Source organism: Oncorhynchus mykiss, chromosome 2 (assembly GCF_057628025.1).
Source record: "Oncorhynchus mykiss isolate SJ-2025 chromosome 2, ASM5762802v1, whole genome shotgun sequence".
Taxonomy (NCBI): Eukaryota; Metazoa; Chordata; class Actinopteri; order Salmoniformes; family Salmonidae; genus Oncorhynchus; species Oncorhynchus mykiss.
Window position 1 is genome coordinate 76,412,173 of NC_143023.1, and position 21,445 is coordinate 76,433,617.

General features: G+C 39.9%; 1 protein-coding gene across 6 annotated transcripts; it reads right to left on the reverse strand.

The window, feature by feature from the left end:
- Nucleotides 1–223: 223 nt before the first annotated feature.
- On the reverse strand, nucleotides 224–20,083 carry chkb (choline kinase beta). Of its 6 annotated transcripts, none has more exons than XM_021572520.3 (12): nucleotides 19,841–20,083; nucleotides 19,233–19,597; nucleotides 18,903–19,011; nucleotides 13,198–13,311; nucleotides 11,844–11,977; nucleotides 11,567–11,671; nucleotides 8,375–8,433; nucleotides 7,912–7,999; nucleotides 5,736–5,844; nucleotides 3,096–3,202; nucleotides 2,648–2,729; nucleotides 224–2,393 (listed from the first exon to the last, which is right to left on the reverse strand). In XM_021572520.3, exons 2-12 carry the CDS (start codon nucleotides 19,580–19,582, stop codon nucleotides 2,337–2,339), a joined length of 1,314 nt encoding a protein of 437 aa, XP_021428195.3. In that variant the 5' UTR covers nucleotides 19,583–19,597; nucleotides 19,841–20,083; the 3' UTR covers nucleotides 224–2,336. The 6 variants fall into 6 exon arrangements, with proteins under 6 accessions (XP_021428195.3, XP_021428187.3, XP_021428208.3 ...); XM_021572512.3 differs by having other exon boundaries at nucleotides 19,233–19,633; XM_021572533.3 differs by having other exon boundaries at nucleotides 19,854–20,076.
- Between the last annotated feature and the right edge of the window lie 1,362 nt (nucleotides 20,084–21,445).

Below are 21,445 nucleotides of genomic sequence, written 5' to 3' on the forward strand. Positions count from 1 at the left end.
TTGCAGACTGACATGAAGTGCCATGAAGCCAGGGATTGATTTGAAATGGACCAAGTCTGCAAGTTAGAAATAGGACTTCCCAAAATCTGCTATGAATTGTCCCATTAGGGGGAGCTCCCGTTCCTGAAAATGTATTTTCTACAGTATAGATTTGAGATTAAAATAACTGTTGCCATAATATTCAATTTAATTTCTAATCATCAATAAATGAAGACCTATTCAATCAGGTATCAAGCATGTTTATTTGCAGTTCAGTTATACTTACACAGCAGCTGCATTGCAGGGAGAATATCAATAACACCAAAGGGTTTTGGACAGGATTGATGTGCAATGAAAAGAAAGTTACTTAATTTAGCTAGTTGACGAGACACTGGCTTCTAGACTAGGCAGCTTCATATTCTCGGAAATCGAACATTGGCCTACATCCACAACATATATTCTAACATTATACAAAAGGGTAACCTCACAGGTCCACCTTTATTAGAACTCACATCAAAACAAAGAGCACTTCACTGGGCAAACAAATATAACAAATAAATAACAAATTATACTGAAAAACATTTCCATGTGTTCAAATGATTGCCATTGGAGAAAAAAAAAAAACAACCATGATCCCATTTTCAAAATCTTTGGATCTGAATTCCAAAAGCATGCAGATATTCCATTTGGTTTTAATAATGTTAGGCAGGCAGACACGCACAGGAGCCAAATGCACATTTAAATAAGATACAACATCTGTTGTTGAAAGTCATGGACAGCTTTCTTTAACCATTGTGGTTCTTGGTCAGAAATGGAAAAGGACAAAACATCCAAACCTTGGGCAGAGTCAAACCGTGACAGACAGTTCTATACCAGTTTACTAGTAATGGAACAGCTTTAGAATGAATGGTAAACCTAGTCAGAATGCAATGACATCAAAGCCAGACAAAAGCTATATATATATATATTTTCATAAACTGCTCTCTTCTGAGAGGTTGTGCAATAAGCTGTTATTGTCTATAACCAAAAAAAAAATAATTTTTTAATCATTTAGTTTCAGGTCTACATTTGCTAATTTATCATTCAAAGTGTAAAATGACCCTCATTGTTGTGAAGAGGTAGAATGACACAAAACACTTGTGCCAGGAGATGAATTGCGACACCTCCTGGCAGCCATGTTGGAAGACCACCGCATCAATTCTTCTGACAACTGAGTGGCAACCCCACGCTGAATGATAACAGTGCCTAAACCCACTTGGTTCATCACCATGGTCAATTTCTGTGCCGTAATTGGGAGCCAAGACATTGTAGCTGAGAAAACAAATTGCCTTGCTAAGAAACAATTGGCAGTGCAATGCAGTGTGCATGCTCACAAACAGCTAGCATGCTGCACTATTCTTCCACCACAGTGACTGGTCTTCCAACATGGCGCCTGGCATGATTGCTAAGTGATTTCTGACAACTGCAACCCCTCTATATATAGTTTGACTAGAGAAAATGCTAAAACAGACAGGTCATACATGGGTTTTAAGCCCAATTCAATCAGAACCAGTCATGGAGAAAGGTCAAAAACAACATCCTGTTTAAGAACATATTTGACTTGCTATGCAATGGAGCATGTTCTTTTCTTACTAGTTCTGAATGAATAGGGCCAAGAGTCCAGATTTCCCTACTGCACTACAAAGAAACAGAACTACAGTATGAACAGAGTTGTGCTATGCAGCTTGATTCTCTGCCATGCTGTACTGTGTCCATGCATAGAACAGGCATTTAACAAACAAGTCAAGGAAAAAGAAAAAAGACGGCACAAAATGAGCATATTTCGACCCTGAAATCAAGGGTGTTCTGAAGTTCAACAATTACATTACGAGGTGGGGTAAAGAAAGAAGCAGAGTTGAATGACTAAAATAAAGCACATGACTACAGGGTTTGAAACATAAAATGTATGGAACCAGTAGATCATAACTAATGTAAACAAATAACATGCTTTTTTTTGCTGTGCATTTTCACAGAATTTCACATTTCATAGTAGGGGAAGATAAGTGCATTTTGTTGGAGTGCAGCTGAGTCCCTGCTTCACTGTTACTTGTCTCAGTCAGAGCAACGTATTGGATGCTACTAGATGGATGGGGTCCTGGTATATTAGAAACATCAAGTTCAAACAATAGATCATTTTGTAAAAATCCACCCAAGACTCTTCAGTGGGCGTTTACCCCTCATATTTGGTTTGGTTTCAACACTTAACAGATATGCCTAGCCAACTACGTTTCTGCATCAGGACAGTTGCGTACAGGAAGAATCAGCAGATATAAAAATGACAGTACATTCCATTGAAGTCAATCTGTTCTTTTAGCGATTTAGGAAAATAACTTTTTCTGCTTGAAGTAGGCATCAAATCGTGACTGGGCATAGTCCTGAAACGACAGAGATCAAATGAACAGGTGTAAACTTCGAGGGATCGTGTTTTAGAAGCACTATTTAGCCAGGTCATAGAACAAATCGCTCGGCAAATAAACAAGAGCGACAGGGAAGCGTGACCACTAAACACCTGCAATGTCACGTGAATGACAATCAATGTTCCAGTACGCTGAAGCTCTACTGGATCCTTTCATTCTAGTGAGGTGAAGTCTATCTCACCAGGTGAAGTAAAGTCTACTAATGTACTTACCATGTAGCCAAACTCGATCTTGGATATCCTGGCTTGAATGATAGACCACAGGCCCCAGAGGAAGTGAGATGCCATGGCGAATCTGTGGGAAAATCATTCATCCCTAGATGAACTGCCAACGGACTGGCTACTTACTGTACATGTGAATACAGTAGCATTGAATAGTTCATACCAAAATCAACACTGATTAGACATTTTCAAAGGTAAGTAGCACATTGGTAGTGGTAAAGGTGACTTTTCCCTCTTATTATGTAAAGCTCTAGGTGGAAAAGCAATATAAATCCAATCATTTATGATTATTGTTACAAAACAGAGCACATAGCAGACTCATTTTAGGATAAAAGTAAAAAAAAAAAAATATATATATATATATATATATATTTTTTTTTTTGATTTATGAGTGAACTGTCCTTTTTGGATTCATCTGTGGTAGAAGTCTGTGTCCTACCGATTGGCTTCGACCAGCAAGTCTTGCTCTATACGAGCTTGGTCCTCGTGCATGGTGCTCTCTGAATAGCCTCCCGTCTCCACCAGGTAGTTACGGATGAAATGCAGCTGTAGAGAAACACATTCGCTCAGAGATGAGGGACACCACATAGACTTAATCTATAAATGGAATTCCCTGGCTTGTATCATTAACTTAAAAATAATGCATTTGCAATTGCGTCATTGTATTAGACCAGCTGACTTCATTGAGTTCTGGAAATGTGCATGCATAGTTTTGGTTCAACTAGACAATGTGGTCAGAAAACTAGTTATCTACAAGACTGGACAGACATACATTATGTCCCACACTGAGGTAAAATAGATACACACTGCACTGAGGCTACTGGTAGTGTGGTTGGTAAAGAAAGTTACACTAGCGATAATGTGTTTATTAGAATAATGATGTTGGGATACCAACAGTGAACGTGACATGTGCTCACTGGAAGGATTTCTGTGGTGGACTCATGAACATGTTATAGTGACTGATGACAGATATTGGGTGTGTTTGACTGTAGACAGTTAACGATTGAAGTCGGGCACTGTAGTGGTTTTCCAATAGCAAGGCTCATAACATGGCAGTGTTAATATAGCTGCTATTGTTTCAAGGTTTTTCTTTATTAATATTGTAATACATGTTTCTATATCACACTCACAAAGTGAAAACGTATGTGTACAATGAATTGGTTAGAGAGAGATCGTGAATATCACTTTCATTTGTATCCCCTGTAGCTTTAGAATCGCGGCAAAAGTTGGTTCCGGTTTTAGTCAGGTCATGGTTGCGTTGGTCAACCAAAAACAACCTAATTATCCATTGACAAATAGTGCCTCTCACTAGCCAGTCGATAGCTGCATGGTGAAGTTGGCGAGAAGCAACTGCAGCAACTTCATCAAAAACTACATGACCTTTGATCACGATTTTTTAAACAAAAAAAAACATGCAGTTGACATGTAGTTGCAAGTCAGACCATTTTTATCCCCATAATACAACACACTTTTAAAAGTGGTGACTAATGATGGTAACCGACTAGACAAAATGGATCCACTCGAACACGCCCATTGATCTAGAAATGATCACTTATTAACTGTATTCCCTTGTATGGATGCTAACCTTTGCATCACACTCCTACCAGAAGAAAAGTCAAGAGACAGAAACTTCATACTGATAGTTCATAGGGAGAAAAGGGAGTGTGATAATGGGGAGAAAGATGCATGAGAGAAAGTTTCTGAGTCCAAATACCCACACTTGCATCCTAAATAGTAGGCCGTTTTTTTAGTATGCAAAAAAATAACATTTAATAGTATTCCACATTTAGAAATCGAGCATACTTTAAATGCCCGGATGTCATAGTCATTTTGGCTTTGACAACAGCTGATCAGTTAGATGTGGGGAAATCAACAAATAGCGGGAAACAACGCAATTACACATGACGTATTCTCAGTATGCGAAAACAGAATTTTATAGTACATGAATTTTCTAAAATCGAGTATGGTTTAAATGCCAGGATGATATACTAATTTTGGCTCTTCATCTGGTAAAATTTGATGCAGACTTTTCCACAATGCATTGGAAGAGGTGGGCTGCGAGTGATGGACCTTAGTTATCTTTATTTAGCCAAACAAAACTATGCCACTTAATTGGGAAGATGACGAATAGCAAAGCTTCAGCGGTTGTGTTCAAATTAAGTTGTTTTTGTTCTCCTTAAAATGATCAGATTTTTCATCGTAGGCTACATCTTTGAAAAAAACTTTCTTTTTTTTAACCCAAAGTGGATTTCTGTTTTCTCATTAAAAAAGTGTTTCTTGTTCTCTTTACCTTTGTCAGAGCTTTTAAACTAAATGCAAAACCATATTTTGATTTGTGAATGTGTTGGCACGGGGACTCAGGATTTGGCTGCGTTGTTGATGTCATGTTAAATCAGGCCTTTTGATTTGAACCCATTTCATTAATGGATCAAGCCCTGGCAATCATTCTGATCCAATAATCAGTGCTTTAGTTTATTATGTTGATGTCCAGTGGTTCTGAATTAGCGAATCACCTGACCGTCCACATTTTTCTGTGCAGTAGCCTTTTGATTTGAACATTTAAAAAGTGTGTGTGTGTACAAAGCAATTATATTTATATATGTTACAGCACTTTGGTTTCACTAATAAACCATGTTGAAATGGAACCAAATTATCGGTTTCTGTCTTCAGTTATTGGATAGATGGGCTATGGTAGAGGTTGACTGTGATGCCAATAACCAGCCTGGGTAGGAAGATAACTCTTCCTATTCTATTCAGAGAATAGAGAAATGTAGTGAATTTGGAAATGAGCTATTATCAGACTGGTTAATGTGATTGATGCATGTCTGTCAAATTTGGAAAAATCCACCCATTCCCTACCGCACCCACTCAACCAGTCACCAACCAATATTACGTTACGACCATGGCATACTGCATACTTTTTACTAAACAGTATGTGCTAAATAGTATGCAACGACGAGTACATAGTATGCAGTTTAAGTATGTAGTACGCCAGCATGGGTATTCGGACACAACCACTGTGTTTGCATAGATATGTTAGAGAGCATTTTGATATAGGTGTGGTAGAGGTTGTAGTCACCTGTTGTTCTCTGCTGGGGTAGTTGTCAGGTGTACACTTGTAGAAGGGCCACTGGCTGTATGTGTAGTCATAGCACCACTCACAGAAGTGGTTCCCAAAGTCAAAACCCCTAAACAAACAAACAAACACATTGCAGCACAATCTAAGACGACAATCAAAGAAAGAGACAATCGCCACTACATATGGATAATATAATACTTAGATCTGTCCCTTTTACTTGTAGAGACATACAGTTGAATTCAGAAGTTTACATACACCTTAGCCAAATACATTGAAACTCAGTTTCACAATTCCTGACATTTAATCCAAGTAAAAATCCCCCGTCTTAGGTCAGTTAGGATCATCACTTTATTTTAAGAATGTGAAAAGTCAGAATAATAGGAGAGAGAATTACTTATTTCAGCTTTTATTTATTTCATCACATTCCCAGTGGGTCAGAAGTTTACATACACTCAATTAGTATTTGGTATCATTGGCTTTTAAATTGTTTAACTTGGGTCAAACGTGTCGAGTAATCTTGCACAAGCTTCCCACAATAAGTTGGGTGAATTTTGGCCCATTCTTCCTGACAGAGCTGGTATAACTGAGTCAAGTTTGTAGGCCTCCTCGCTCGCTCACACATGCTTTTTCAGTTCGGCCCACAAATTTTCTATAGAATTGAGGTCAGGGCTTTGTGATGGCCACTCCAATACCTTGACTTTGTTGTCCTTAAGCCATTTTGCCACACCTTTGGAAGTATGCTTGGGGTTATTGTTCATTTGGAAGACCCATTTGTGACCAAGCTTTAACTTCCTGACTGATGTCTTGAGATGTTGCTTCAATATATACACATAATTTCCCTCCCTCATGATGGCACCTATTTTGTGAATGCACCAGTCCCTCCTGCAACAAAGCACCCCCACAACATCATGCTGCCACCCCCGGGATTCACGGTCGGGATGGTGTACTTCGGCTTGCAAGCCTCCCCCTTTCTCCTCTAAACATAACGATGGTCATTATAGCCAAACAGTTCTATTTTTGTTTCATCAGACCAGAGGACATTTCTCCAAAAAATACGATCTTTGTCCCCATGTGCAGTTGCAAACCGTAGTCTGGTTTTCTTATGGTGGTTTTGGAGCAGTAGCTTCTTCCTTGCTGAGCGGCCATTCAGGTTGTCGATCTAGGACTTGTTTTACTGTTGATATAGATACTTTTGTACTTGTTTCCTCCAGCATCTTCACAAGGTCCTTTGCTGTTGTTCTGGGATTGATTTGCACTTTTCGCATCAAAGTACGTTAATCTCTAGGAGACAGAACGCGTCTCCTTCCTGAGCGGTATGACGGCTGTGTAGTCCCATGGTGTTTATACTTGCGTACTATTGTTTGTACAGATGAACGTGGTACCTTCAGGCGTTTGGAAATTGCTCCCAAGGATGAACCAGACTTGTGGAGGTTTACAATTTTTTTTCTGAGGTCTTGGCTGATTTCTTTTGATTTTCCCATGATGTCAAGCAAAGAGGTCCTGAGTTTGAAGGTAGGCCTTGAAATACATCCACAGGTACACCTCCAATTGACTCAAATGATGTCAATTAGCCTATCAGAAGCTTCTAAAGCTAATTTTCTGGAATTTTCCAAGCTGTTTAAAAGGCACAGTCAACTTAGTGTATGTAAACTTCTGACCCAGTGGAATTGTGATACAGTGAATTATAAGTGAAATAATCTGTCTGTAAACAATTGTTGGAAAAATTACTTGTGTCATGCCGACCCTAACCGACTTGCTAAAACTAGTTTGTTAACAAGAAATTTGTGGAGTGGTTGAAAAACGAGTTTAAATGACACCAACCTAAGTGTATGTCATCTTCCGACTTCAACTGTACCTTAATCAATGCTGTTACCGTTAAGCTGTGTGTGCCTTTGATTGATGGCAGGTAGCCTAGTGGTTAATAGCATTGGGCAAGTAACCGAAAGGTCGCTGGTTTGAATCCTAGAGCCGACTAGGTGAAACATCTGTTGATGTGCCCTTGAGCAAGGCACTTAACCCAAATTGCTCCTGTAAGTTTCATTGGATAAGCGCGTTGGATAAGTACATTATATGGGACTATAAGCATTCCTGTGTAGTTGTAGCTGAGAGTGTGTGTGGTCACAACTAAAACTACAGGTGTAAGAGTTGAGTGTGTATGTACACAAAAGGCCTTTACCTGTAGTTGTAGCTGCTGTACTCAAAGTCTATGAGCATGAGTTTCCCAGTGGAGGTGTGGTCTCTGTCCTCCAGCATCAAAATGTTACCTGAGGACAAGAGACAGGAGGTTACAACACTAAAATATGACTGTACATTCACAGTGGGTCCTGATGTGCACTTCAGGAGTCAACTGCATGTATACATAGGCAATCTACAGCCACCACCTGTACCATGTATTCTATTGGTTTGCACCTGCCTGAGGGTGTTGCATATGAATGTGTTCAGTCTCTAAAAATAGATACCCTCCACCCCTTCTTTCTCCAACTTCGTTAATATCCTGTCCTTTCAGGAAGTGACGGACATCCACTGTTGAGCCAGGGGGAGGGTCAAGCAGCCCAAATTAGAGGTAAATATGGTTAGAGGGGAGCGAGGGTGATGGGTAGAGAGAGTGAAGGGAAGAGAGCACAAAGATAGACCTTTACCTTCTTGCACATCATTATGACAGAACACCACTGGAGATGGGGTCGCTGACAACAACACTCTGTCAGAGAGGGAGAGAGAACATGACTAATGTATTATGTACACACTTCAACTTTCAGTCAACTTTAAGTGGCAGAGGTTATGGTACATGTCAACAGCTCATAGGTTATCACTCTGTACAATATCAAAAAATATATGTTTTATTGTAGACAAAGACAGACTACGGAATTACACACATTACCTTTACTATTTGGTAGACCCGATTACTCCCTTCACGATTTCAAGTGCATGATCATGACGGTAGAGTAGTTATGGGAAGCAATGAGTACTGGACACCATGGCATAGCAGAGGAGTAACTATTTAGTTGGATTGTGCAATAATGGCATGTCATGCATGCCCGACTCTCCAAGGGTAGCTCAATAGGAAATGAACTGAGCAAAAGTGAAATACGCGATTGTGATAGATTGAGCAGCCATATTCAGAAGCAGGTTCTGTAAGATATGTTGATCTATGCTCCTGATAGTCACAGGTAGATGATATACAGAAGAGTCTCAACCACACTAACATTAGCCAACTGTGGCAGTGGCTGTAGGTGTAGATGCAGTGCCAGCCAGTGACATATTTGTTGTCGTTTTGGCTCTGTTCTCCAGCACTTTCGTTTGAAATGATACAATGACTATGAGGTTATAGTACAGACAGATGTAATTTTAGAGAGTTTAATCCATTTAGATATTACAGCACTTTTTGTACATAGTCCCTCCCCCATTTTAGGGGACCAAAAGTATTAGAAGATTTTCACTTATGTAGGTATTAAAGTAGGCAAAAGTTCAGTATTTAGTCCCATATTCCTAGCACACAAAGACTTCATCAAGTTTGTGACACTAAACTTGTTGGATCCATTTGCTGTTTTTTTTGGTTGCTTTTGAGATTATTTTGTGCCCAATAGAAATTAATGGTAAATAATGTATTGTGCCATTTTGGAATCACTTTTATTGTAAATAACAATAGAATATGTTTCTAAACACTTCTACATTAATGTGGATGCTACCATGATTACAGATAGTCCTGAATGACTGATGAGTGAGGATGCTGGAGGGATATGATATCTGTAAATAATGTATCATTTCAAATCAAGTGCTGGAGTACAGAGCCAAAACAACAAATTGTCACTGACTCAATAATTACTGAGGGCACTGTATGTGGTAACACTTTCAGTAACTCTACAACTATTACAAAGCAATTCGTAGCTAGACATTGACATGTAGATACACCACTAATGATATAACAAAGCTGTACAGACGCGTATAATATTGGTCCAGGTTGCTGTTAAGCATGTGATAAAATGTGACTGATCGCTTGAATGCACCTTGACGTAGTAGAAAACTATATGAATGTGAGCTATCATTATCATTAGAGCAGGCGACCTTGAGGTGTGTAGGGGACTGGCTGCCAGACAGTAAGGGCACACCATAGACTTAGCTAGACATCCCTAGTGCCCAAAAGCACATTTGAGCATGGGCAGCGCCGAAGCACCATTGAGTTTCAACATTTTGAAGTAGTTAACTCAGTGGGACTTCCTATGGGTTACAGAAGGTTCAAATAATTCCATCTAAGTCATTGGGAAGGATCAGCCATTGAATTACACTTGAGAGCAAACATTCCATAAACAGCAAGTGCCAATAATCGCCAATTTGCCTTATACCTGTTCAAACAACACACTCTGGAGAGGTATACTACAGAGCAATCTACTCAGAATTTTATAAAGCTATCCAGCTTCAGTTAGCTTCACATTCCAGGTCAAGCTTTATCCGTACTACGACGGTGAATATTGCTCGTCCAGTTGCCGCTAACTCTAGCAGGCTTGTAACTGCGCGTGCATCTCGCACATGGCCTGTGAAAGGCCCAACTCTTCATTGAGACAATGCTGAAACGTGAATCCTTGGGCGCTCAGTGCCACATTTTCATTTGTGCCGATATCAAAATGAAAGAGACATTATCTTGTAAAATCAGCAGGCTATGGTGTGAAATAGGCCTTTATGTGCCGTCTTTATTTATTGTTAATGCCGTCTTTGGTGTGCTTATTAATGCACAAGCACCATTTTCCCACTCCTATTGCTCCATCTATCTGTGGAACAGCTTGACGTGTTGTGGTCATAGACATCATCCAAAGAAGGGTTTTGGAACCTTAATTTGACTGTTAAACTCATGGGTACACTAGCAAAGGCTACAATCACGAGAAACAGTTTGTAATGCAAAGGCTATCATACTAAATGTGTGATGTGATTTTTAAAATTATATTAGTAAAATATTTGATCAGTTGTCTTCCTCAAATGAAGGGGATGATGACAATCTTTGCCAGAGGGAGGGCATCTGATTTCATTAGTCCTCAACTTGTGGCTCATTCAGGATAAAATGGAGTTAGCCTGCCCATAGCAGGTTAGTTCTGAAGGATTCGTTGCCATAGAAATGTACCTGGCTAAAAGGTGAGCCATTTCGTATGACCAGTTATCTTGAGTTGAACTCAGAGTTGACCAATCTTACCTCACTAACTCCTCAAACCTGGTACATGGTATACCCCTCAGGTGGCAGTATGCACACTTTCAGTTTGTTACCAACTCATAGAAGTAGTAGAAGAAAATGTACTACTTCAAAATGGAGATGGCCTCAATGGTACTGCCCATGCTCTCACAGACGCATAATAGGCCAAATACAAAGTTGCGTCCTTCTCTAACTATCTCTATGGGGCACACACTGCTGGTCTGGGTGTGTGTGGTGTCACAGGAAGCTAAAGTCCAACAGTCTCCTGATAGGGCAGTGTCAGAGAAAGGCACTGGGGGAGAGGTCAACTTTCTAATGGCTGCAGAGAGAGAACTACATATTTATTAGAGAGTAACATGTTTGTGGATGTGAGAGATTGCTCATGTGTGTGTGTGTATCTTTGTGTGCAGTTGAGTGAGGTCTATTGTGACATGGACCTACCAACGCTCCCACCTTCCCTAAACATTCCTGTTTTTCCCCTTTTAGCTCCCTCGCCATAGCATTACTTTCCCCTTTTAGCTCCCTCGCCATAGCATTACTTTCCCCGGCCACTCCCACCTCCTCCCATAGCCTCGCCATTCCCAGACATCAACATCTCCCTTGCCAGATCATTGTCCTTTCCAGCCATTCCCTTCCCCAGCATCTCCTGACTCACCGGAGACTCTCCAGCTCTGCCGGGAGGTCGTACTTAATCAGCTTGTTGTATTTCTTGACGTGAGCCTCCCGGGCAAACTTTAAGTTCATCACCTGATCCATGTACCTGAGACAACACCAGACAGAGCATTATTGAGTATTGTGGAAAACAGCTGATGAAAAGTACTACCTGCAAACAGTTACCTCAAATTCAAATCAATACATCATTTTACAGTACTCCTCAGGCAATACTTGGTGTAGGCTTTGACTTGGAGAGAGCAGTTCCATCCTATCCTCACCTGCCAATGGTCCCGAACAGCCACTTGGGTTCCTTGTTAAAGGGCATGACCATCCTATGGAAGCGGGCCATCTTTGAGGCGATCTCAGCGGACAGTTCCGGAACAAAGAGCTGCTCTGTACGCAGGCGGTTGCTCTGGGAGATAAGCACAAAGATACAGGACTTTACACTCATATTCACTTAATGTATGGGACATTTCTGCAACATCTGCCCAAAAGTCTGGACCTTTATGGAAAAGAAGGTGCACTCGTCAGTCATAAATCCCAGCGCCGGTTGTCCCCCCTCAATCAGTACAAAGATGCTAACTTAAAACTATTAATTGAGATATCTGTTATTGTCGACCTGTATGTTGAGTTCGATATGAGTTTGAGAGACATTTTTATGAACACACATGACAAGTGCGTATGTCTGTTTGTAAGCGCGCATGGCAAAAATAAACACAGGACAAAAAAATATATGCAGACATTTCTCTACACACATGGAATGTGAATCTGTATACATTTAGCTCACAGTGAAAAACACAAAGGGAGAGAGATACTTTCAAACACATGGTTGAAACGGACAGTTTGCGAATGTCAAATCTATTCGAGGCTTTGTCAGAAAGTGTAAATAAGAAATGACAAGTAATGTGATGGTCAGAGAGAAGACCCGTCAACATCATGCATTCTGGAAGCACTTGTGAATGGATTCCATTTCAAACTGATTGATCAATATAGCGATGCATAGGTATTGCACATTGTTAAACTGATACTGTTTTTAAAGGGGCAGTCTGCTGTTCAAACAATAACAAAAGGGATATTCCCACCACTAATCTGGTAAACAGCAAAGAGATGGGGCTGAAGCAAGAACTGACCATTCATGAGATTATAGTTAACCATGTTGAGGGTATACGTCTGTTTACAATGATGTAAAAAAAAAAAAAAAAAGCTTTTATTTGGGATTCTGATCGGGTACTACAGTTAAACTAAGCTCATGAGGCATTCATAAGTTATATTAAAGTAATTATAAATAAAATAAAGATATATTATTATGGTGGGAGATCAGCTTTAATATTGCAGATAGATTGCAGCTTCCAATGTATGCATCATTTCCAACCCCCATATATATATATATATACACATATATATACACATATATATACACATATACATACATACATACATACATACATACATACATACATACATACATACATACATACATACATACATACATACATACATACATACACACACACACGAGAATAATAAAATCTATAAATATTGTAATATCCAGACCTTGCAACTTTTGCTGTGTGTTAGGTAGGCACACATTCATAACTGACTATATATACACACACACACACACATACATACCGGCAGGTACTGTTCCAGGCGTCCCTCAGGGAAGATTCCATAGAGCCGTGGCCCCAGGGCTCTCTCCGCCAGGATGGCAAACATCACACTCTCCAAGACCAGAGAATCCACTCCCTGTTCACACACACGAGATGAGTCAGAGACCATTCTGCTCAGGGACTGCTCAGGGACTGTGTAATATTGAGTACATAACAGTAATCTGTATGTTTGATGTAAGGTCTAGCCTATGCCATGTCTTTCTGTCATGAATCCTTCTCTATCGCAGTGCATTTTTTGTACATAAAGCAAATATGCGAAAAACAGACAATAGGCTTATCTATCCATCTGTCAGTTCTACATGACTAATCTCAACACGGGAATTCTCATCCGGTGTAGATCTACAATGTACATATTGTATATGGAATGTGGCAATGCTTAGCTCATGTGGTGTAGCAATGCTTAGCCCATGTAGCTCAATTGGTAGAGCATTGCACTTGCAACGCCAGAATAGTCCGTTTGATTCCCAGGATTACTCAAAGGTCAAATGTAAGCACACATCATGACTAAGTTGCTTTGAATAAACACAAAGGCATTGTTTAATTATAATACGCTGTGCAAGCGACACGTCATTTTATTTCTGTATTACTTATTTTGTAGGTTAAGAATGAGCCTCAAAGTTGCACCGTCAAAGTCATGAAAATGCGACGATTTTAGATATATTTTTTTAAACGCGTTTCCAAGTGAAGTAGCACGACCCAAAAAGTTTCATCCGTTTCATTAAATCTAAAGACATGAACTATGAACTACAAATCTTGACAGCTTGCTGGTCTACAATTAAACATTTGAAAAAAGGTATTGGCTGGCAAAGATTCTTTAAAAAAAAAAACTGCTTAATCTAATATAATACACAAATGGCCTGTAACTAATGGGTTCTTACCATCCTCTAAATCCTCAGCTTGAGCAGGAACACTGACTATCAAAGCAGCAGGAGACGTGGTCCTAATAAGACTATTGGCAATGGGTCTTACTTCTTGAGCGTCAAATATTTTGATGAAAGGAAATCAGGTATGGCTAAATCAATAAACAATGGTATATATACACACACACAGTGCTGTGAAAAAGTATTTGCCCCTTTCTATTTTTTTCTACTTTTGCATATTTTTGATACTGAATAACAATGGTCAAGCATGGTGGTGGTAATGTGATAGTTTGGGGATGCTTTGCTGCCTCAGGACCTGGACGACTTGCCTTAATAGAAGGAACAATTATTTTCTGTATCAGAGAATTCTACATGAGAATGTCAGGCCATCCGTCTGTGAGCTGAAGCACAGCCGAGTCATGCAGCAAGACAATGATCCAAAACACACAATCAAGTCAAGATGAAAATGCTTAAAAAGCAAAACATTTTAAGTTTTGGAATGGCCTAGTCAAAAGTCCAAACCTAATCCCAATTGAGATATTGGTGGCAGCACTTGAAACGAGTAGTTCATGCTTGAAAACCTACAAATGTCGCTGAGTGGGCCAAAATTCCTCCACAGCAATGTGAGACTGATCAACAACTACAGGAAGCATTTGGTTGCAGTCATTGCAGCTAAAAGTGGCACAACCAGTAATGAGTGTAAGGGGGCAATTACTTTATCACACAGGGAAATTGAGTGTTGCATAACTTTATTTGTTAACTCAGGTCCCCTTGATCTAATATTAGGTTTTGGTTGAAGATCTGATAACATTCAGCATCAAAAATCAGCAACAGGGAAAATACTTTTTCACTGCAATATATATATATATATATATATATATATATACACACACACACACACACATACACACAGTGCCTTGCGAAAGTATTCGGCCCCCTTGAACTTTGCGACCTTTTGCCACATTTCAGGCTTCAAACAAAGATATAAAACTATTTTTTTGTGAAGAATCAACAAGTGGGACACAATCATGAAGTGGAACGACATTTATTGGATATTTCAAACTTTTAACAAATCAAAAACTGAAAAATTGGGCGTGCAAAACTATTCAGCCCCCTTAAGTTAATACTTTGTAGCGCCACCTTTTGCTGCGATTACAGCTGTAAGTCGCTTGGGTTATGTCTATCAGTTTTGCACATCGAGAGACTGACATTTTTTCCCATTCCTCCTTGCAAAACAGCTCAAGCTCAGTGAGGTTGGATGGAGAGCATTTGTGAACAGCAGTTTTCAGTTCTTTCCACAGATTCTCGATTGGATTCAGGTCTGGACTTTGACTTGGCCATTCTAACACCTGGATATGTTTATTTTTGAACCATTCCATTGTAGATTTTGCTTTCTGTTTTGGATCATTGTCTTGTTGGAAGACAAATCTCCGTCCCAGTCTCAGGTCTTTTGCAGACTCCATCAGGTTTTCTTCCAGAATGGTCCTGTATTTGGCTCCATCCATCTTCCCATCAATTTTAACCATCTTCCCTGTCCCTGCTGAAGAAAAGCAGGCCCAAACCATGATGCTGCCACCACCATGTTTGACAGTGGGGATGGTGTGTTCAGGGTGATGAGCTGTGTTGCTTTTACGCCAAACATAACGTTTTGCATTGTTGCCAAAAAGTTCAATTTTGGTTTCATCTGACCAGAGCACCTTCTTCCACATGTTTGGTGTGTCTCCCAGGTGGCTTGTGGCAAACTTTAAACAACACTTTTTATGGATATCTTTAAGAAATGGCTCTCTTCTTGCCACTCTTCCATAAAGGCCAGATTTGTGCAATATACGACTGATTGTTGTCCTATGGACAGAGTCTCCCACCTCAGCTGTAGATCTCTGCAGTTCATCCAGAGTGATCATGGGCCTCTTGGCTGCATCTCTGATCAGTCTTCTCCTTGTATGAGCTGAAAGTTTAGAGGGACGGCCAGGTCTTGGTAGATTTGCAGTGGTCTGATACTCCTTCCATTTCAATATTATCGCTTGCACAGTGCTCCTTGGGATGTTTAAAGCTTGGGAAATCTTTTTGTATCCAAATCCGGCTTTAAACTTCTTCACAACAGTATCTCGGACCTGCCTGGTGTGTTCCTTGTTCTTCATGATGCTCTCTGCGCTTTTAACGGACCTCTGAGACTATCACAGTGCAGGTGCATTTATAAGGAGACTTGATTACACACAGGTGGATTATATTTATCATCATTAGTCATTTAGGTCAACATTGGATCATTCAGAGATCCTCACTGAACTTCTGGAGAGAGTTTGCTGCACTGAAAGTAAAGGGGCTGAATAATTTTGCACGCCCAATTTTTCAGTTTTTGATTTGTTAAAAAAGTTTGAAATATCCAATAAATGTCGTTCCACTTCATGATTGTGTCCCACTTGTTGTTGATTCTTCACAAAAAAATACAGTTTTATATCTTTATGTTTGAAGCCTGAAATGTGGCAAAAGGTCTCAAAGTTCAAGGGGGCCGAATACTTTCACAAGGCACTGTATATACACACACACACCCCCCCCCCCCCCCCTTAAATGACCACATTTTCATGAATATGATGACAATATTGAAGCACATTCAAAAGAGCCAGGACATGACCCCAGAAGTATGACTTAGGATAATGTCACTTGCACATCGTATATTCTTCTCATCTATATATTCTAGGGTAAATAAATGCCAGGGACCTCACGATACTATTGTATTGTGATTCTATATGTATTGCGATGCGATACTATTGAAAATTGATGTTCCAATACAGTGAGCTCCAAAAGTATTGGGACAGTGACACATTTCATTGTTTTGGCTCTAAGTGCAGACTGTCAGCTTGCTTTGAGGGTATTTTTTTTACACATATCAGGTGAATCATTTAGAAATTGCAGCACTTTCTGTACATAGTCATTCCTTCTTTAACCCATCTCCTTTACCCTGATTGAAGTCGATTTAACAGGTGACATCAATAAGGGATCATAGACTGAACATGTGAAAGCTATATCGTAATGTTTTGTATAATCAGTGTGTATGTACAGTAGAAGTTGGAAGTTTACATACACTTAGGTTGGAGTCATTAAAACTCATTTTTCAACCACTCCACAAATGTCTTGTTAACAAACTATAGTTTTGGCAAGTCGGTTAGGACATCTACTTTGTGCATGACAAGTAATTTTCCCACCAATTGTTTACAGACTGATTATTTCACTGTATTCCAGTGGGTCAGAAGTTTACAAACACTAAGTTGACTGTGCCTTTAAACAGCTTGAAAATTCCAGAAAATGATGTTATGGCTTTAGAAGTTTCTAATAGGATAATTGACACCATTTGAGTCAATTGGAGGTGTACCTGTGGATGTATTTCAAGGCCTACCTTCAAATTCAGTGCCTCTTTGCTTGACATCATGAGAAAATCAAAAGAAATCAGCCAAGACCTCGGGAAAAAATTGTGGACCTCCACAAGTCAGTACAAACAATAGTACACAAGTATAAACACCATAGGACCATGCAGCCGTCATACCACTCAGGAAGGAGACGCGTTCTGTCTCCTAGAAATGAACGTACGTTGGTGCGAAAAGGGCCAATCAATCCCAGAACAACAGCAAAAGACCCTGTGAAGATGCTGGAGGAAACGGGTACAAATGTATCTATATCCACAGTAAAACGAGTCCTATATCGACATAACCTGAAAGGCCGCTCAGCAAGGAAGAAGCTACTGCTCCAAAACTGACATAAAAAAGACAGACTACGGTTTGCAACTACACATGGGGACAAAGATCATACTTTTTGGAGAAATGTCCTCTGGTCTGATGAAACAAAAATAGAACTGTTTAGCCAATATGACCATCGTTATGTTTGGAGGAAAAAGGGGGAGGCTTGCAAGCCGAAGAACACCATCCCAACCGTGAAGCACAGGGTTGCAGCATCATGTTGTGGGGTGCTTTGCTGCAGGAGGGACTGGTGCACTTCACAAAATAGATGGCATCGTGAGTAAGGAAAATTATGTGGCTAGATTGAAGCAACATCTCAAGACATCAGTCAGGAAGTTAAAGCTTGGTCACAAATGGGACAATGACCCCAAGCATACTTCCAAAGTTGTGGCAAAATGGCTTAAGGACAACAAAGTCAAGGTATTGGAGTGGTCATCACAAAGCCCTGACCTCAATCCTATAGAAATTTGTGGGCAGAACTGAAAAAGCATGTGTGAGCAAGGAGGCCTACAAACTTGACTCAGTTACACCAGCTCTGTCAGGAGGAATGGGACAAAATTCACCCAGATTATTCTGGGAAGCTTGTGGAAGGCTATGTAAACTGTATGTAAACTTCTGACCCGGGAAAGTGATGAAAGAAATAAAAGCTTGAATTAAATCATTTTTTCGACTATTATTCTGACATTTCAAATTCTTAAAATAAAAGTGGTGATCCTAACTGACCGAAGACAGGGAATTTTTACTAGGATTAAATGTCAGGAATTGTGAAAAACTGAGTTTCAATGTATTTGGCTAAGGTGCATGTAAACTTCCGACTTCAATTGTAATTGTATTCAACATTCTGGCTTGTACAGAAACTTGCCAAGTTTTTGCAAAGCTTTAATTCAGACTGTGTTCCAGAAAGCCAGTATCAGCAAGATGTATTTATTTACTTGATGAATCAAGGCCATTCTAATTCTGATCATAAATTCCCAGTCACTTCAATGTGAACAGGAAGAGTTAAACTAAATCTAGGCTGTAGCTAGACAAACTCCATTAGCCATCTGGGACAATTATCGGCTTGATTTAAGGTGGCTGACCTGTAAGATGGCCCCATAAACTCGCAACAAGACCCTGCGAGGTTCATCTCCAATAGTGTGGGCATGGTCTGGCAGACTGCACATGAACAGCAGGTTGCTGAGTCCACCACTGTAGACAAACAAAGAGAGAAAGAGAAATTGGACATTGGATTGTCACGTTCATGTGTGCTAACGTGGACGGTGTGGAGCACAGTACAATACCATATAGGATACTCAAAGTTATGTCAGATAGTGTGGCATTATTTTAAGTGTGTGTTTCAGAGAGAGAGAGATTATGATTTGCCTGTGTGAGAAAAAGTCCCAGATCTTTCAATCCTCATCCCAGATTACCTGACAATGCTGATCTGAAAATCTGCCTCGGGAATGCTTTTCCATGACCCGGAAAGGAAGTCTCGGCACCAGGCGAACGCTCTGCCTTTCATATCCATGTCCACCACCTCTGTCCGCCCATCCCGGTACGACTCTGCTTCAGAGTCGTCATCACCATTTGCTCCACGGGGACTCGGCGCCCTGAGGTTGCTCTCATTGATGACCAGGGTGTCCCCAACATTTTTATTATCCACGGTTGGACCAGTGTCCCCCGTCTTCAGAGTGGGAATGTATCTCAAAGTCGCCGTCTTGTCAGATTTGCCAAGCGCCCCTTCGCTGTGACACTCCATCACATTTTGGCCCGACTGCATCGCTGTTTGACTAGGCTGGTTGTAGTTCAGAATGAATTGAGTCCCAACTCGCTGTCAGATTCAGTTAGTTGGCTAAATTAACTTGAATGATCAGACATAGCTAGCTAGTTAACTTGCTACCAATAGCATTGCATAAAAACTGTAAATTAGGCAGTAACAGTTAGCTAACCTAACTAGCTAGTTAGTTTTCTAACTTCAACAAAAATAACAAACGTTACAGTAGCTAGCTACAAAAATTAAACGGGGATGAAAGGATACTGTATTACGTTACCAGTGGTGAGATGTCCACCTTGAAGGCTGGAGAGTAATGTCAAAGATATTTGTAACTAACCTTGTTCGTTTCTAGCTCTTTCTTATAATTGTGGTAATGTCGCCTCGGTAGATTACTGTATGCCACCCGTTAGATACTTTCTCCAGAGATACAGTACTTCATATCTCCGCTTCCTCGTTTTCTGCTGAATTTGACCAGCGTTAGTGTGTCGTCAGCAACACTCAAAAAGTACTTCCGGGTCACGGAATTTCGGAAACGTTCATAATAAAAGTCTCTCATGTAATAGTAGAAGAGTTCCATTATTAATCTGTATTTATTCATGATATATGAAAAATGGTCTAAATGTTAAACATTAAAAAATATTAAATATTGTTGAGTGATATTTTCATTACATTTGGGGTTTAAAACATGTTCCAATGTCAAATAAATGCCCCCAATGCATACACTGTATTATACATTGGTTTTTAGAGAGAAAACTTGTTTAGGTGTTGAGATTATTCACTAGGGTCTGTAGAATCTATATATAATGTTATTTCATGGGGCACTTTCTACCCCTCTCTATGACATATGACCAGGTGAAAGCTATAATCCCTTCTTGATGTCACCTGTTAAATTCACTTCAATCAGTGTAGATGAAGGAAGGGGAGGAGACAGGTTAAAGAAGGATTTCGAAGCCTTTCGACATGGGTTGTTTATGTGTGCCATTCAGAGGGTGAATGGGCAAGACTAAAAATTGAAGTGCCTTTGAACAGGGTATGGTAGTAGGTGTCCCGTGCACTAGATTGCAACGCTAATGGGTTTTTCACGCTCAACAGTTTCCGGTGTGTATTAATAGTCCACCACCCAAAGTACATCTGGCCAACCCGCAGGCCGGTGGTTGAACACGGGTGATTGATGAAAGAGGACAAAGGAGGCAAATTGTGCAGAGCAACAGACGGGCTACAATTAGTCAACTGACAGCCCAGTACAACATTTGTGTGGGCTAAAGAACGAAACAACTGGACATTTGGAAAAACATTGCCTGGTCTGATGAATACCGGTTCCCGCTGTTTTTCTCCGATCAGAGGACTAGGTTATGGAAAAAGCATGAGTAAATGCATCCATCATGCCACTTAACATCAAATATACTGATTAATTAAAACATTTTCTGGATGAAAAAAAAAATGGTATTATATTATGAATAGAATCGGTGGAATTATCAAACAACATTTTATTGGTCAGAAAAATGGTTAGCAGATGTTATTGCGAGTGTAGCGAAATGCTTATGCTTCTATATCCAACAGTAATATCTAACAAATTCCACAACATAACCTAATACACAATCTAGTAAAGGAATAAGAATATATAAGTAGAAAATATATGGATGAGCAATGACAGCGGCTAAGATGCAATAGATAAAGTAAAGAATAGATAGGATACAGTATATACATGAAATGTGTAATGCAAGATATGTAAACATTCTTAAAGTGGAATTATTAAAGTGACTAGTGTTCCATTTATTAAAGTGGCCAATGCTGTTTCCTGAAGTCCACGATCATCTCTTTTTTGTTTTGCTGACATTGAGTGAGAGGCTATTTACCTGACACCACACT